General features: G+C 39.3%; 3 protein-coding genes across 3 annotated transcripts; 2 read left to right on the plus strand and 1 right to left on the minus strand.

The window, feature by feature from the left end:
- The first annotated feature begins 1,457 nt into the window (after positions 1 to 1,457).
- Positions 1,458 to 3,543, plus strand: LOC128725425 (sodium channel protein Nach-like). The gene is made up of 6 exons (XM_053819169.1): positions 1,458 to 1,891; positions 1,965 to 2,400; positions 2,464 to 2,809; positions 2,960 to 3,074; positions 3,147 to 3,256; positions 3,356 to 3,543. The coding sequence occupies exons 1-6, from the start codon at positions 1,458 to 1,460 to the stop codon at positions 3,541 to 3,543; spliced, it is 1,629 nt and encodes a 542-aa protein (XP_053675144.1).
- On the minus strand, positions 3,133 to 7,440 carry LOC128720587 (succinate dehydrogenase [ubiquinone] flavoprotein subunit, mitochondrial). Its single transcript, XM_053814263.1, has 4 exons — positions 7,376 to 7,440; positions 5,219 to 6,964; positions 4,599 to 4,944; positions 3,133 to 4,413 (listed from the first exon to the last, which is right to left on the minus strand). Exons 1-3 carry the CDS (start codon positions 7,427 to 7,429, stop codon positions 4,765 to 4,767), a joined length of 1,980 nt encoding a protein of 659 aa, XP_053670238.1. The 5' UTR covers positions 7,430 to 7,440; the 3' UTR covers positions 3,133 to 4,413; positions 4,599 to 4,764.
- Positions 7,441 to 10,243: 2,803 nt separating this feature from the next.
- On the plus strand, positions 10,244 to 13,622 carry LOC128721677 (1,4-alpha-glucan-branching enzyme). The gene is made up of 4 exons (XM_053815456.1): positions 10,244 to 10,415; positions 10,900 to 11,069; positions 11,580 to 12,270; positions 12,335 to 13,622. The coding sequence occupies exons 1-4, from the start codon at positions 10,330 to 10,332 to the stop codon at positions 13,437 to 13,439; spliced, it is 2,052 nt and encodes a 683-aa protein (XP_053671431.1). The 5' UTR covers positions 10,244 to 10,329; the 3' UTR covers positions 13,440 to 13,622.
- Positions 13,623 to 13,757: the final 135 nt, after the last annotated feature.

Consider the following 13,757-nt stretch of genomic DNA (forward strand, 5'->3'; position numbering starts at 1 on the left):
TCGTGAATACCTGGGTTGTATGCCAGCGTTACATTCTTCGGTATTCACAGTTTTTCCGGTCGTTGCATGTCTACATTTGTCGTCGAACCAGCAATATTTAGTGTGGCCCCGGAGTGGTTTTTAGTGTGAATTTCATACGCTACGTTCATACCATTGAATCGAATCTTCCATTTTCCTTCATCCCCACTAGTGCGGAGCCAGGCGATTCTGAGACAATGCACTAAGCCAACCAAATAGTAATCGGATTTGATCTTGGCTGCTCTATATGTTCAGACATTAACAGGTTAGACAGTCTGGAGTGACTTAACAGAACGTGATCTGGATGGAAGTGGCTCCATCCGGGAACACCTTCGTGTTTGCCGTCGTACAAACTTGGTACTTTACCACAACTTAATTTCTTGTCACTCCAAGTTGAACCAATATATTACAATTATAATTGAATTTATATTAGAGTTATGTTATAGTTGTAGTTGTCCTGTAAACTACATCTAATAATCTACTGGCAGTATGTTGGTTCCATCACGTTCATCTTATTTTACTCTTTTTCTTATTTAAGGATGGATACGTTTATGAGGCTAATGTTGCAGAATATCGCATATGCAGGGTGCATAGCCTATTATTTATTTCCTTGAAAAATCTATGGGTTCGAATTTCAGCCAGCTAAACATACGGCGAAATCCGCTCCGGGCATATGGTGGCGGTTGTGGCATCTGCAATATATGTAGTAGTTTTCACCTTAACACCAGTCTACCACACAATTTTCTAGCTATCGTACGTCCTGTAACGTCCAAAGTTACATGTTCAATATCTTTTCCCTGAAAAATATATTTGTTGGTGAGGCTTCCAAAGGCACCGGGTTCGCAGTTTTGGATCATTTGCTGTCTTATTTACGTGACAAATAATCATGTTTCGTGACCAAGATGAATTTCTAATGAGCTCGAGTTATATAACTAACTATTCTGGCAAATTTATTACTAACAAGCTTGTGAGACACAAAACTACCAATTTTTCATTGATTTTTTTCGTCTTGTGTCTCCAAAATGTCTCAGAAATTCTCTGAATGGCAATATTAAAATTTGACGTTAGCAGCAAACATAATATACATTAACGTCTAAAGAGGCGGGCGTAATTACCTAGTAACATCTAAAAACAACAACTATCCAAAGAATATTGTTAAAAGCAGTGGATTAGAGGGGGGTTGGAATGATGCGTCGCGAATAGTGAGAGAGAGAGTATGTAGTATGTATATTATCTGACATTAGTTTTCTAATGATCAAAATGTTACCTATAATTTTGCTAAATCATGTTTTAATTATTCATCATCTTTGTCTTGTACAACATGTACGTCGTTACTCAAAGATTACAAAAAAAAATACTAAAGCAAAGGTATAAAACGAACAACAGCCATCACACAAATGGTATTCAGTTTTCTTGCACGATAGTAGTAGCGTCAAGCTATGAACATTTCTTTTGGATCGGGGATATTCCAACCCAAACCAGTTCGCGTTTCGCAACTGCCACAATACCGTCACCAGAATGCGTTAAAATATAGTAAATCATTACCCGGTACACAAACTGCACAGCTTGTGTGGTACGCAATTCGGGATACGTTTTACGATTTTGCGTCTATATCCAAAATTCACGGCATGTACTACCTACAACGTCAAGTAACGAGTGGTGTTGTTCGATTACTGTGGATAGCTATCATAGTGGCATTTTTTGCATTTGGAATTGCGTTAATATTTTTATTGTGGAAAAAGTTTATCGATTCACCCACCCGCATGACCATTGCTTCCGAAATGAAGATCATTCAGGTTCCCTTTCCAGGTGTTACCTTGTGCCATCCACAGAGCGTCGTCGACTTTAAAGCGGAGCGATTTGTGGAGAAGATGTAGGTTGTAAATATGCTTTCAAAATCAAAAAATTTCGTTTCTACTCATAAACTTCCCAATCTTTTGCAACAGAAAATTCCCCATCGGCGCAACAAAAGATGTTATCCTAAAAAATCTACCATCTCTCGGATACTTTACTGAGCATCAATGGACTTTCCCTAGACCGCAGGATCTTAGAATGATCGACCAAGTACTGGCTTTGAACAACTACACCATCGAACAGGCTATCGACGAACTCGGTATGATATGCGAGGATTTCATTGTTGTGTGCTATTGGGCAGGAAAAAAATTTCCCTGCTTTACCAAACACGTTTTTCTCGGGTGGGTCGGTTCCACTAGCCATTATGGCGCATGTTGTTCGTTCAACTATCATCCGAACGTACGGGGAAACAAAGTACCGTTCGCTGTAAATACTTACGGTATCCATGGTGGATTGAGTGTTATTGGAACCGGTTATCCACAGGCCTCTGATGGAAAATCTGGCGCATTGTACTCAGAAGGGTTTATGGTATGTTGTACAAATTTCCTATTCATCTCATTCGTTTATTTTAATGTAAAAACTCCCCACTAGCTAATGATTCATCATCCACATGATTTTGCCGTGGAAGCTTCACAACTGACCCTAATACGATTAGGCAAGGAAACGTTCGTTAATGTTCTTCCAACAGATTCCCGCTGCTCTGAACAAGTTCTAGCTCTACCTCAAGGCCAACGAGACTGTATTGTAGGAGGCGACTTTAATCCTCCTATAGCGAACTATCGTCAACCGGCATGTACCCTGGAATGCTTACGAGACGAGGTCCACCGGAAGTGTGCTTGTCATCCGTTTCACTTGCCAAAGCCAACCAGTAGGCTTTCAGGACAGGGCATAAGAAATTGCACAGTTTACGACTCCGTATGTTTCGTAGAAAACTACTGTAAGTTGCCTGTTAAAGTACAATCAATAATGACACAGCTTAACATTCCACAGCGTATCATGCACAATTTTGCAATGAACTTTGAATGCTAAACTATTTTAATCTAAATTATTTACTAGTATTAATTATTTCTTTATTTTTTGTGTGAAGACATGTTCAAACGGTTAAAATGCAACTGCCTACCATCTTGTAGCGATGTGACATACAAGACAGCTTCTATTGTGTCCGATTTTGCAGCCTATAATTTTTCCATAAATCCCTTGTAGTAAGCAAAAAAACATTATAGCACATGAAGCCATTTTATTGAAAGTAATGGTGAAATACGTTAAAATTCCAGCAAAGAAGCAAATCTAACTGATTTTGAATTCATCTTTCATATTTTTATGAGCAACCAGGTTGTGGCTGCTAATAGAAGAATAGTTGTCGTATCGTGGATATCGCTGCTTTGTAAGTTAAATTGGCCAAAATCTCCCAAACGTATTATTAAATGAACAAAAGTTATAAAAATTACTAATACTCTTCTATTCTCTTACATTCAAACTTTAGCGAATTTAGGTGGAGCGTTCAGTTTGTGTCTTGGAATAAGTGTGCTCTCATTGTTCGAAGCGCTTTTTTTTATTCTATTCCGGCTGCAAAAAACATACCTTAAGCTCAAGCAACATCAGGAACATAAAATTAAATTAGTGGTTCCACTCTCACGATTAGACAAGTTTAGATCAAAGCACAACATTTAAAAAGGCACTTTTAGATACTTACACCATGCATTTTACTGATTTACACGTTTTGGAAATGCTAATGAAAATACTAAATTAAAAAACCTGTCGAGTCATTCTAAGCACATTGAGGTAAAGCAATTTTAGATGAATGGAGAAAAATAAACATACAATCATAATTAAAGGATCAGATGATTTCATCGATGTGAAGTGTTTTATTTCTTAGCTGGGTTTTCGTTTGTCACATAAATATTGCAGGATTTTTCCTAACAAACCACCAATAAAGAATCAAACAAAATCTAAACTAATTTTTTTTTTCCGAATAGAAGCTATGTAGTGATAAACAAAAAACTAATACACCGAAAAATCCTTCATCTGTTATAGCCTGCTTGAATTTTCATCAGCGCACTAACTCTTCTTTCACTTCATGCTTCAAAGGCGTACGTCTTATGCTTTATTTTCACAAACATTTCATCAAACTATGATTTCGAATAAAGTTTACATCTAATGAAGTACACCTTTTTCTATCTTGCATTTTAGCGTTTAATTTTTGGTTCGTTTTTTATCTCTTTGTTATTGATCCTCCATCGTTCGAATCTTCCCCATCTTATCTGCTATTTATTCTTTTTCGCATAATTTGCATTACCGCAAATCGATCACTGGCTCATAGCAAAGATATAAATTTAAGCCAGTGGCAATCAGATACAAACTTGTGCGGTATCAATCGACCAAAACAAATCCATTCATGATGGCTATGATTCGTTTAAAATGTCACCCACACAATCTATTCACTCCGTTACCATTTTTGCTCGTACGTCCGTTTTATACAGTTCTACATATCATCGCCTGTTGTAATAAATAAACTTTGATGGTGTGATCGATACGATGTTACTGGAACAAAAGTACAAACATAGAAGTTTTCATTAGATTTGCCGAATGTTTAAACAACGTTATCAATTTTTAGATTATCTGCCTCATTAATTGTATATTGACATCAACAAAGCTGTATAAAGCTATGAATCCTCAGGTATTAGACATGTTGATAAGCTTGTCCTAGATGCCCTAGTCATACTTACATTTTCAATAATACTTTTGAAAGCCTTACAGCAGGCTAACGGCGCACACGTCTCTTACTATTCGAAGAAAAGGCGCATATGCGTAGGTGACATAGGGCAGAACGTATGTTTTCGCCTTGGCAGCATTGCTTCAAAAATAGATTACACGGCAAAAAACATATTTTGTTTAGTAAGAACGTATCGCTGGCGGGACGGTTGCGCATTCGTCGCTTAGCGTTTCGTCAATGACCGGACGGTAATCGATAGTGACGTTCCCAGTGGCCGGATCGATCCACGTCAACGTGTGCTTGCGCCAGTGTTCTTCAATCGGTTTCTTCTGCTGCCCATCAAGCGGTTTGCTGAAGTCCTGTTAAGACATAATTAGGTCGTACAAGAAAATAATTTCAGATTATTGCGAAATTCAAATGTCAATCTTTTTTCAGTTCTCTGCGGTTATCATACAATCGAAATATGTACGAAATTCGAAAACTAAAACATGAACATAGATGTATAGTTAAAGTAAATTATTTTCTAGCATTATTTTTCACAAATAATACATAAAATCTATGTAGATTGATTAGATGCTAATACATTTCGACTAAATACAAACTCTACATTAACCTAGAACGTAATATACTTACATATTCGTCGATGCGCTGTTTGTAATCTTCACGAGCATGCGCTCCGCGAGATTCTTTCCGGTTTTCAGCTGCCACGATCGTCATGTTCGCGTTCAGGAGTAAATTCTGCAACTCCAACGTTTCGACTAAATCTGAGTTCCACACCAGAGATCGATCTGACACTTTTACATCTTTGATGGTTTTGTAGATGTCCCCCATTTTACGAACTCCTTCTTGCAGTGTTTTTTCCTCGCGAAAAACGGCTGCATGTGTTTGCATCGTTTTTTGCATGTTCAAGCGCAATGTTGATGTTGGTAGTTGCCCATTTGCATTGCGCACCCAATCCAAATTGGCAACTGATGCCTCTCCTGCGTCGGGTTTAAGATCCTGCACCTTCTCTCCTGGGCGGTTCTCTTGCGAGATCGTCTTAGCGCAAGCACGACCAAAAACAACTAAATCGAGCAAAGAGTTTGCACCGAGACGGTTAGCACCATGAACTGAAGAACAAGCGGATTCGCCGCAGGCGTATAGTCCAGGAACGACGCGATCTGTGCCATTTTCGCTTGTTAATACTTGTCCCTTGTAGTTCGTGGGCACTCCACCCATATTGTAGTGTACAGTTGGCAGAACAGGAATTGGTTCACGTGTCACATCCACTCCTGCGAAAATCATAGCCGTCTCCGAAATACCTGGCAAACGCTGAGCCAGCTGCTCTGGAGGCAGATGGTGCAGTTGTAAATAGACGTGATCTTTCTCTGGCCCGCAGCCGCGACCTTCTCGGATTTCGACCGTCATTGACCGTGACACAACATCACGTGATGCAAGATCTTTAGCAACCGGAGCATACCGTTCCATAAATCGCTCACCCTGCGAATTGATCAGATAACCGCCTTCGCCACGACAACCTTCCGTAATCAGACAACCGGCACCATAGATGCCCGTAGGATGGAACTGTACAAACTCTAAATCCTCCGAGGGTAATCCGGCCCGCGCAACCATGGCAGTACCATCACCGGTGCACGTATGTGCCGAGGTACATGAGAAGTATGCACGGCCATAACCACCTGTGGCTAATACAGTATTTTTCGCTCTGAAGCGATGTATGCTCCCGTCCTCCAAATTCATCGCAATCACACCAACACACTCTCCATTTTGCATCAGTAAATCCATGGCAAAGTACTCGATGAAATAGTTACAATCATAACTTAATGATTGCCCATATAGAGTATGAAGCAACGAATGTCCGGTTCGATCGGCAACGCAACAGCAACGATGAGCTTGTCCTCCTTTACCAAATTTCAAACTTTGTCCACCGAATGCACGCTGATATATCTTACCGTCGGGTGTTCGGGAAAAGGGCATTCCGTAGTTCTCCAGCTCAATAACGGCTTTTGGTGCCTCGCGGGTCATGTAGTGAATAGCATCCTGATCTCCTAACCAATCGGAGCCTTTAACCGTATCATACATATGCCACTTCCAGTCATCCTCTTCCATATTTCCCAAAGCAGCATTGATTCCGCCTTGAGCTGCCACAGTATGGGAGCGTGTGGGAAAAAGTTTCGTTATGACTGCCGTTTTGAACCCTTCCGCAACCAATCCGAATGCGGCACGGAGGCCTGCTCCACCAGCACCAACGACCACGGCATCGTACGTATGATCAACAACGGGATACTCTTTGGAAATAGCATCAGAGTTCGTTTTGGCAGTGTTCTGTCCCACGGTGAAATGCAAGTTTCGTTGCGATGCCCCAACAGACAGTCCTCGAACCTAAGAAAACGTATCATTAATATCGCAAAAATCGATTTGAACAAATCAATCACGGGAAGGATAATAAACCTCCTAATCTACAGCCAAAGCACCCATTATGATCTGACTTAAGGTACTATTAATCGCAACCACAAAGAGATTTAAAAATCAGTTAACATTTCTCACAATTCGATTAACTGGAAGTTTGCCTACAGATATCGAATATCACTTTTTATCTGAACGCGTTACATAACACGACCTGAACGCTACAGTGTAACAATCGCTTTTTTCAGTTGCAGTTTTTCACAACGTTGTGTAATCTTTGCGTTGGTATATTCATCTGGAGCAAACCCTACGACTAATTGTTATCCTTGACCCTTTCACAGCAAAGACTGTATCTTTTAATGCCAAATATAACTTTCCATAACTTACCGCTGATAGCGCGTTCTGAGCAAGCACCGTTGGAAGTCGCATCATTCCACTCATCTTGCACAAAATTTCAGATGATCGAAAAGCAAATAAGCGCGACCAACCGTTCGCACCGCGACGTGGTGTAGCGAATGAAAACTGCGCTAATTTTATCTGGCCCCGTACACACACACGTTCGCACACGGCTTTGACATCGTAAGGAAAAGCATAGGAAAATATGACTAGAAATGTCAACGCGGTTTCTTTTGATTCTGTCAAATAGTTGCAAAAAGTGGTTATTCAGAACGAAAGGCCGGATAATATATTGAAGTTTTCCCCAAGGTGTGTATTGATGCTAAATATACCAAATGAGCATTAATTTTTCATGTGCTTCTCATTTTATCATGTTGACTATACGCTGCAGTGATTTTTTGGATAAACACAAAGGTGACATTATTGATAACTCTATTTTGTGGTAAAATTCAGTTGTTAGGACAAGCTTTAATGATATTCTCTAACAGCATCTATGCTATGACGAACTATTTATGGACTCATGTTCTGTTTAAAGATCGCATGGAATGCTAGAGCAATCTCTAGGGTATTGTATACCAAACAACAAAAATAATCCGATGATGTGTTCGATGACCTCTAATTCATTCAATAGCATCATGCTTGGAATAATCATTTGCTGTTTCAATACTAAGGTGTTTCAGATTTATCTTATTTTTTAATGAAACTTACGACACGATTTTCAACTCTTTTTTTCTGATTATCTTTATTTCGAATGGACTCTCCCACGCACGGTTAAAAAATTTGCGCTTCTGCGTTTAGCTGTATTTTGGCTAGAGATAGCACTGATTCGAATAGCCAAAATACCGTCGATTTCTTGCGTTACTCATTGAGCCCCACTGTCACCTACTCTCTCGACTGTCAAATCATTGCGTCAGTGAGGCTAAACTATTGAACATGCTTCGCGCGCTGCGTTTTTGCTCTAGAACAATTTGTTATTTGGAAATAAACTCTTTTCAAAAGTTCTTGTCACAGATCGAGTGAAATCGAACGAGTGATTTTTTTTAGTTTCGCGTTCGATTGACAAAATCAGCGAAATCAAACATTCAACGACAAACAAATTTGAGGATCAAAGAAGGAGTTAGTACTCAATATCAAGAACAGCTGATGTTGTAGCTAAGACTTCCCAGTCGTTGCGACGCTGAAAATTTCTGTGAAACTGATTTTGCTCTTGATTCAAATGCTACTAGCATTCTTCGGATATTCGTAATAGCTCGCAACAAGTAACAAGTATTTAACTAAGATAAACTGTTTAGAAAATGATTGCGAATTGAAGAAGCATCTTCTGTTTAAAGAACATGAACGACAGTTCTGTGAAGAGTCTGATCTTTAGGTTAAACCAAGAACTGGTTCCTGGGCTAGACAAAACCATGATACGTATGTATTGCCAGTGTAATATAAATTTGTGTTTATAAGAACAGTTACCCTAACAATTAGAAGAAGTGAATGTTTTTTTAACACTGAGCATGGAAAAATCACAATATACATCACCTGTATCACACAGGTTTGTAGCTGTGAAACCAGTTATGTTAAATATATGACGGAAATGGGATTATTTTCGTTCATCAATAATTTCACGAAAACTTTTCTAAATAATAAATTGATTAGATTACTTTTGGAGCAATAAATTAATAACATTCAACTGCACGATATTTGATAGAGTTTATAAGTTCATGAATATTTTTAATATCATTAATAAGCGGGCATAAGTTTTCCCAGAATACTTTATGAGTAATAGAGTATTCTAGATTGAAAGATAGAGAAATATAAGTTTTGCCAATTCTGATTAAATTTTTACAAAATAAAGTACTTCCAATGCATTTCTTTGCCATTCCCAGATATCCGATAATTTTCAGATTGAAAATGTTCATTCTGAAGGTTAAGCGGTATATTTTTCGCTGTCATAAATGGTATCAAATCGTTATTTTGTTCCGGTTGACCAAATTTTACACATTTTCGCTTTTCATAGGTACACTTTTATCTACGCATTCCAGTGTAGTTACATTTAAAAAAATATTTGCAAGAACTTTATTCACATCGATAGAATCGACGATTTACTTTCCTATGGTATGGGCTACTCTGCTTTTCATTCACAATTTTTTGTAAAAATAACATTCCCCGTTCGATTTCATTCTTTATGTTACTTGTTTTTTAATGTTGAAGCTCAGTATCACGCTCAATCTTATATATGACTTATGACTGATGGGCTAGAGTAGGGATTTCATCGTCAGAACTTTTCTACTTTGATGCTTGCAGTAGAGTGATGAATTACCCTGATTTTCATGCAGAACTTGTTTTGAAAATATCATTTCCCTTTCGATTCTGAATGATCTGAGGCTATAGCTTGATCCGTGGGATATCTTAGTGACTTTATGTCAAGCCGAGCTGTCAAGTCTACATTTTTACATAACCTGGAACGCAAACATATTTTCACCGCGAATGTTTACCGATTTGTTTACATTTTTTCATGCCTTCATCGATATGCTCTTGCTTCTACAACGATCTCGAAAACAGCTGGATATGATTTATTCATATACGCAATCCGTTAATACCTGAATAATCCGTTCAGAATATCGACCACAATTGGAAATCTTTCATTCATATGTGCATTTCCTTATGCGTTGTGGAATAATAGTGCTTCACGAGTAGCTTATGTGACAAAGGTAATCGTGATCGCATTGTCTTTCCTCTTCTCTAGTCGTGTCGGATTATACCTATCGTGCTTAGCGCCGAAGTCGCTCATTCTCAGTTAGTCTTTCGCTTGGTGCATACGTCTCGGAGATTGTTTTAATTACGCTCGCGCATTTGTCAGTTGTCGATCGGTAGTGGTAGTGTTGCGTCTCATTATCAATATCTTGCAATAGTGTGCTATATAAATAAGGTTAAAAGAGATAATAACTATTCAAGTTATGGCCAACGAACCAAAACTGAATCTCGAAAAACTATTTGATCTAGACCCTTACCTTAAGTCTCATGAACATGAAATTCGACGCAGGTAAGATTCTAACGGGTGATTTAACAATGCCTTCTTCGCTTAGCTCAGTAATCCGACACCGGCTTCAGAAAAGTTAATCGAATCTATCGTTCGTAAATGTCATGGAGACATTAAATGCTACAACTCGTAACAGTATTTGATGATCAGGCGTCGTTACACCAAAATTGGGATTGAATTGATTCCGGACACGGAATATATTTGTCTCGACAGTTTACCAAAGTCAAATCAAGGTCAATGTCGTTCGGCACCGGTATGAATGGCCGCATACTGTACCCTAAGTAGCTGAAACGATCATACAATACATGCATTTATCAAGATAAGAACTCCTGATTTGGAGACCCTCGCCAATAATACTCATATACCGTTTTTATCAATATATTTTGCTTGCAACGTCAAATGGGAAATAAAATTTAACACCTTTGGTATAATCGATTAGAAATGTTAAATTCTACATGGAATAAAATATCAAAATCTCTGCTCCTAGAAACTCCGAATTCCGAGGGTGGATCAAACGTTTGAACGACCTAGAAGGAGGGCTGAATGAATTTACACAAGGATACAAGTACTATGGCCTGCATATTGGCCAAGATAATAGCATTGTCGCCCGCGAATGGGCACCAGGTGCAAAGGAAGTGTACCTCACTGGAGATTTTAGTAAGTACAAAATTATCCATTCTTAGCATTACTTACACTAGATTAAATTTCACTTATATTAAGGTTCAATTTGATGATCACTTTCTTACAATTGTTCTGTTGGTGGATTACTCCTTTTTGCTATTCATGTGACATTGCAATTATGCAACAAAAATTTGACCTTGCATGATGCCTTCCACTATCTCCAATAGCAACTGATCGTACTCGACATGACCTTATTGTTATTGCTAAAGAAGATCATATCAGTTGCTCATTAATTCATAAAAATAGGCATAGTCCACGGATCATATAATGCAATCGCGAGCACTCTTAGGACCTTATCATCTTGTACTGAGTATTATAATAATCGGCCTGTATATTGCACATCTCTAGGTCATTTTAACAATGACATTTTTTTGCATGATCTTCGATTAATTGCATCTTCATAACTATTTGAATATTGTACTGATTTCAATGAATTAATTATAATTCAAAATTTCTTGAATATATGTTTCTTTATAAAATGATTAGATAATTGGCAATGGCTGGCAACGCCCTACGAAAAATTACCGTTTGGAAAATGGGAGCTTAAAATTCCACCCAATTCGGACGGATCATGCGCCATTAAGCATCTCTCCGAGATTAAGGTGATCATTCGCAAGCAAGATGGATCGCTCATTGATCGCCTCTCACCCTGGGCTAAATACGTTGTGCCACCCCCGAGGGAGCTGGGAGTAAACTTTCAACAACGCGTATGGCATCCACCAGCTCACGACAAATACATGTTCCGTCACCATAAGCCAAGCCGTCCACGAGCGCTGCGAATCTACGAGTGTCATGTGGGAATAGCTACGGAAGACTATGGCGTGGGCACATACAGGAACTTTGCGGACAATATTGTTCCGCGAATAGCCAAGTTGGGATATAATACAATTCAAGTCATGGCCATCATGGAGCACGCGTATTATGCAAGCTTTGGATATCAAGTTACAAGTTTCTTTGCTGCATCCAGCCGATACGGAACGCCCGAGGAACTGAAGTATATGGTGGACAAAGCGCACGAACATGGCATCTTCGTGCTTCTCGATGTGGTTCATTCACATGCGAGCAAAAACACACAGGATGGATTGAATCAGTTCGACGGTACGAACTCCTGTTACTTCCATGACGGTGCCCGTGGTGACCATGCTGGATGGGGCAGTCGTCTTTTCAATTATTCTGAGTAAGTATATTACAGCGGCAATTGAATCACCCTGTTAAGTTCATGTTATATTTCTCTACTTTAGGTACGAGGTGATTCGATTTTTATTGTCCAATCTTCGTTGGTGGCATGATGAATATAATTTCGATGGGTACCGTTTTGATGGTGTCACCTCTATGCTTTACCATTCCCGAGGCATCGGTGAAGGCTTTTCGGGTGATTACAATGAATATTTTGGGTTGAATGTCGACACGGAGGCACTGATCTATCTTGCTATAGCCAACTACTTCTTGCATGAGATGGATCCAAATGTAATCACGATTGCAGAGGATGTAAGTGGTATGCCAACACTGTGCCGGCCAAACGAGGAAGGTGGAGTAGGGTTCGACTATCGCCTCGCCATGGCTATACCGGATAAGTGGATTCAGATGTTGAAAACGACGAGCGATGAAGATTGGAATATTGGAAACATCGTTCATACACTAACAAACCGCCGCTGGAAGGAAAACACGGTTGCTTACGCAGAATCGCACGATCAAGCTTTAGTTGGCGACAAAACTATTGCATTCTGGTTAATGGACAAGGAAATGTATACCCACATGTCGACCGTGTGTGATGCGAGTCTCATCATTGACCGTGGCATTGCACTACATAAAATGATACGCTTGATCACGCACAGCCTGGGTGGGGAGGCTTATCTCAACTTCATAGGAAACGAATTCGGTCATCCTGAATGGTTGGATTTTCCCCGTGATGGAAACAAAGAATCGTATCATTATGCACGCCGTCAATGGCATTTGGTAGATGACCAGATGTTGAAGTATCGCTTCTTGAACGAGTTTGATCGAGCAATGCACCACACTGAGGAAAAATATCATTGGCTAGACTGTCTACCGGCGTACGTGAGCTGGAAACACGAGGATGATAAGGTAATCGCCTACGAGCGCAACAATCTTCTCTTTTTGTTTAACTTCCACAGTACCAAAAGCTTCACTGATTACCGCATTGGTGTCGAATTAGCCGGCAAATACCGAGTTATTCTGAGCTCGGACGATGCCGAATTTGGGGGTTTCAACCGCATCGACAAAAATATCGAGCATCATACATTCCCGGAGGGTTGGGCCGGACGACGCAATTATATGCAGCTTTATTTGCCCTGTAGGACAGTTTGTATTCTTGCACCACAGTGAAACATTAATTCTGTTGATTTGTGCAAATGTTAGGATTTTGGGGAACAACTTGCATATAATCTTGTAGATTTTGTTTTGGTTCTAGTATCAAACAGTTAGAAAGCATACCGTGACTTGTTATTTAGAGCTTAAAGATAAAAATCACAATAAAAACATATTTAGAAATTAGTACTGTATGTCGCATACACATTGTTTTTTATCATCTTATTATTAGACGAAAGAAGTATGGCGTCCTGCAATGTTGTGCAATGCACTCAGAGGATTAACCTGTCTATTACGACTGTCTATACGACTTTTCAACCAAAAATGTTATCACTT

The sequence above is a fragment of the Anopheles nili genome, chromosome 2 (assembly GCF_943737925.1).
Source record: "Anopheles nili chromosome 2, idAnoNiliSN_F5_01, whole genome shotgun sequence".
Taxonomy (NCBI): domain Eukaryota; kingdom Metazoa; phylum Arthropoda; class Insecta; order Diptera; family Culicidae; genus Anopheles; species Anopheles nili.

Coding starts and splice junctions, on each gene's coding strand:
- LOC128725425 (XM_053819169.1), top strand. CDS start 1,458: ATGAACATTTCTTTTGGATCGGGGATATTCCAACCCAAACCAGTTCGC. Junction 1,892..1,964: donor GAGCGATTTGTGGAGAAGAT/GTAGGTTGTAAA, acceptor CTTTTGCAACAG/AAAATTCCCCATCGGCGCAA. Junction 3,257..3,355: donor ATCGTGGATATCGCTGCTTT/GTAAGTTAAATT, acceptor TTCAAACTTTAG/CGAATTTAGGTGGAGCGTTC.
- LOC128720587 (XM_053814263.1), bottom strand. CDS start 7,429: ATGAGTGGAATGATGCGACTTCCAACGGTGCTTGCTCAGAACGCGCTA. Junction 6,965..7,375: donor CTCAGAACGCGCTATCAGCG/GTAAGTTATGGA, acceptor ACGTTTTCTTAG/GTTCGAGGACTGTCTGTTGG. Junction 4,945..5,218: donor AACAGCGCATCGACGAATAT/GTAAGTATATTA, acceptor ATGTCTTAACAG/GACTTCAGCAAACCGCTTGA.
- LOC128721677 (XM_053815456.1), top strand. CDS start 10,330: ATGGCCAACGAACCAAAACTGAATCTCGAAAAACTATTTGATCTAGAC. Junction 10,416..10,899: donor GAACATGAAATTCGACGCAG/GTAAGATTCTAA, acceptor CTCTGCTCCTAG/AAACTCCGAATTCCGAGGGT. Junction 12,271..12,334: donor CGTCTTTTCAATTATTCTGA/GTAAGTATATTA, acceptor TCTCTACTTTAG/GTACGAGGTGATTCGATTTT.